The 3061-nt window shown below is 43.0% G+C and overlaps 1 protein-coding gene across 1 annotated transcript in view; it reads right to left on the reverse strand.

Moving 5' to 3' along the window:
- POGZ (pogo transposable element with ZNF domain) overlaps positions 1-3061 on the reverse strand; it is a 43841-nt gene that overhangs the window by 10476 nt on the left and 30304 nt on the right. The window contains exons 12-14 of the mRNA XM_011937961.1: positions 2885-3019; positions 2602-2774; positions 2297-2437 (exon numbers count right to left, since the gene is read on the reverse strand). Of these exons, the coding sequence (XP_011793351.1) occupies positions 2297-2437; positions 2602-2774; positions 2885-3019 (449 nt within the window). The remainder of the gene's footprint in view (positions 1-2296; positions 2438-2601; positions 2775-2884; positions 3020-3061) is intronic.

The raw sequence follows: 3061 nt of genomic DNA on the forward strand, positions 1-3061 counted from the left end.
TGTTAGCCAGGATGGTCTTGATCTCCTGACCTCGTGATCCACCCGCCTCGGCCTCCCAAAGTGCTGGGATTACAGGCTTGAGCCACCGCGCCTGGCCGTAGTATAAAATCTTAACTAAATCTGAACACATCACTCCAGGGCTTAAAACCCCTTTAATGGCTTCCCAATGACTTCTTTTCATGGCTTAAAAGACCCTCCATGATCTGTCCCTGCCTAACTTCCAACTCCTCTGTCTCTTACACCCTACACTGAATCTCTCTCAATTTCTTGAACCTCCATAATCTTGCTTTGTGCCTTGGGCACACTGTTCTTCATCTTATTTCATCTGGCTCATTCTTATTCATCCCTCAGATATTGAACAACACTTCTTTCTGGAAGCCTTACTAGGCACCCAGAATAGCTATGTGATTTTCTATATCCTATACTTTCCCCAACACAGTACTCTTCATGTTTTATTGTATTGTTTGCCTTGTTTACCACTAAATCTCTAGCATCTAGACTGGTACATGGCACATAAATGAATTCAATCAATTTCTGCAAACATATGCATATTACAATCTCTGCCCAAATTATTTGCCTAGCTCAGCCCTGGCCCCAGCATCCATGTTTAAAAAAAAAATAAAGAGAATATGGGAATTGTTTGGTGCCTAGTACCTGGTGCCTCATGTAATGCTGTTGGAATGCATTGCCATTTTTGAAGACCTTCAGGCAATAAGGGCAGAGCAGATGCCGGGTATCCTCATGGATCATCCGAAAATGCACGTCTACCTCAGAGTAGAGTGAGGAGCGATATTGACACACCTGAGTCACATAAGAGGGAAAATAAGGCTAAGAATGAACAATTGAGAGGCCTTAAAAAAAAAAAAAGGTAGCAACAAAAACTTTTAAATAAAAAAAAAAGTTTTCCCAAATGCACAGAAATCGAATTATTTTTCTGACTTTGTAATGCTGGGCTATGTCTGTGATAGATTTAGCTATTACTTTAAAAACAGGAAGGGACAGGAAAGTCTAAGAACAATCCATGTTCTATAACTAAGAAAAATAAAGCCTTTTCTGTGAATTTCCAAAGGGCACGTTCAGGAAACAGACACTCCCTTAGAATGTGCACATGTTCCCTGGCTAGTCTACTTGTGGACATGTTCTTTTGTGTTTTTCTCCTGCATGGAAACCCTGAAGATAAACTGTGTTTACTATTTCTTCTGTACCTACTCAGAGTTCCTAAACTGAGCGCATGCAGTAGGTATTCAGCAATATTCATTAGTAGATTCTTTGTGTTCTGCCTGAGAGCAAAACTGCTAAAACTCCCTGGAGAAAAAGGCAATACCTGGCAAACATAAGGCATCTCTCCAGGCTTATGAGTATCCTTCATATGCTGGAGAAATAGTGGCTCACTTTCAAACGCCCACTCACAGATCTTGCACTTGGCTGTAAGAAGAAAAGTAATCAATAAATCCACTTGAAAATAAGACGAAAGTCCTGCTGACTCACAATCTTTATTTTCTCTGACTCCTTTATTTTCATTTTCAACAATCAGTAAATCACAGGTCGCTTCTGTTCTTTCTTTAAATGGCTCCACCTTAACATTTGTGTTGCTGATAATCTTATGTATGTAGTTCAGACTTCTCACCAAAGCTTCATTCTAGATCTTATCTATAAGACATTTTAAATTGGTTATTCTATCATCAACTCTAACCTAATTCAGCATCCTTCTGGCTTACCAGTGTTTCCCTTTTTCCTTTCCCCATTTCTTCCTGAGCTCAAAATTTAGGCACTATCTCAGACTCCAAACCCTGTATTCTGTCACCATTATTTCAAACTGCATGTAGGAGCTGTCACTTCTCTATTCTTATAGGCTAAAACTTGGTACTGGCTCATATGATTTCCCACTGCTAATCCGCTGGCCTCCAACACTTCCTACTCTCTTTGAAATTGTCCATTTAGGCTGGGCGCAGTGGCTCAAGCCTGTAATCCCAGCACTTTACGAGGCCGAGGCGGGTGAATCACCTGAGCTCAGGAGTTTGAGACCAGCCTGGCCAACATGGTGAAACCACATCTCCACTAAAAATACAAAAAAATTAGCCAGGTGTGGTGGTGCACACCTGTAATCCCAGCTACTTGGGAGGCTGAAACAGGAGAATCACTTGAACCCAGGAGGCAGAGGTTACAATGAGCCAAGATTGTGCCATTGCACTCCAGCTTGGGGGACAGAGCGAGACCCTGTCTCCAAAAAAAAAAAAAAGAAGAAAAAAAAGAATCTAAACTCTCAAGCTAAAACACTGGTTAAAAAACAACTTACTTGATCATGTGGTTGGCATAAGCTCGAGAGCAGCAGGTGCTATAGCGACACAGAGAGCAGTGTACGTAAGTAGGGAAATGATTAGGGAAGTCTGGGATCTCGAAGCTGCACTCCAGGCATGTCTGCCGGCCCATGACACTCCTGTGGGAAAAAAGAAAGAATTCTCATTACTGCCTCAGGGGTCCTCAAAATGTAGGATTTTCAGACAACAAACCCTGCTAAAAAGCTACCAGATTGCACTGTGTATCAGGAATAATCCTGCCCACCCAGTCCCCACCCGCCCAGCATTAGAAGAAGGTGCTGACATTTTCCTAACAGCTCTCTTCTGGATGCTGCGCTGGACAGGGGGATAAAGGAAGACAGGCAGAGGGTCCATTGAGGAGGTCAGCGGTGCTGCCTCCTGCAAGGCGCTGGGAGGTGTATCATTAGAGGATACAGGAACAGTTCGTGGCTGCCCTCGGGAAGCCCGGATTGTCACCTGAGAACCAAGGGAAGTAACAATGAGACATAACCCACACTGAATTTCAGAATACTGAAAATCTCTATTCCTCCCTCCCTGAGCCTATAAGACACTGGTAAACTCTTTACCTTGGTGCCTGGTTTCAAGCCCTCCAGCTGCTTGGGTTTACGGAAGGTTTTATGGTGTTGAAGCTTGTGTTCAATTTTGTCCTTGGCAAAGAGAAACTGCAGCCGGCATTTGTTGCAGTGATAAACATTTCTCTTCTGAAGTGGGGGAGGGAAAAAAGAGACAAAATCCCTTATAGG

Source organism: Colobus angolensis, unplaced genomic scaffold, assembly GCF_000951035.1.
Source record: "Colobus angolensis palliatus isolate OR3802 unplaced genomic scaffold, Cang.pa_1.0 Scaffold169, whole genome shotgun sequence".
NCBI classification, from domain to species: Eukaryota; Metazoa; Chordata; class Mammalia; order Primates; family Cercopithecidae; genus Colobus; species Colobus angolensis.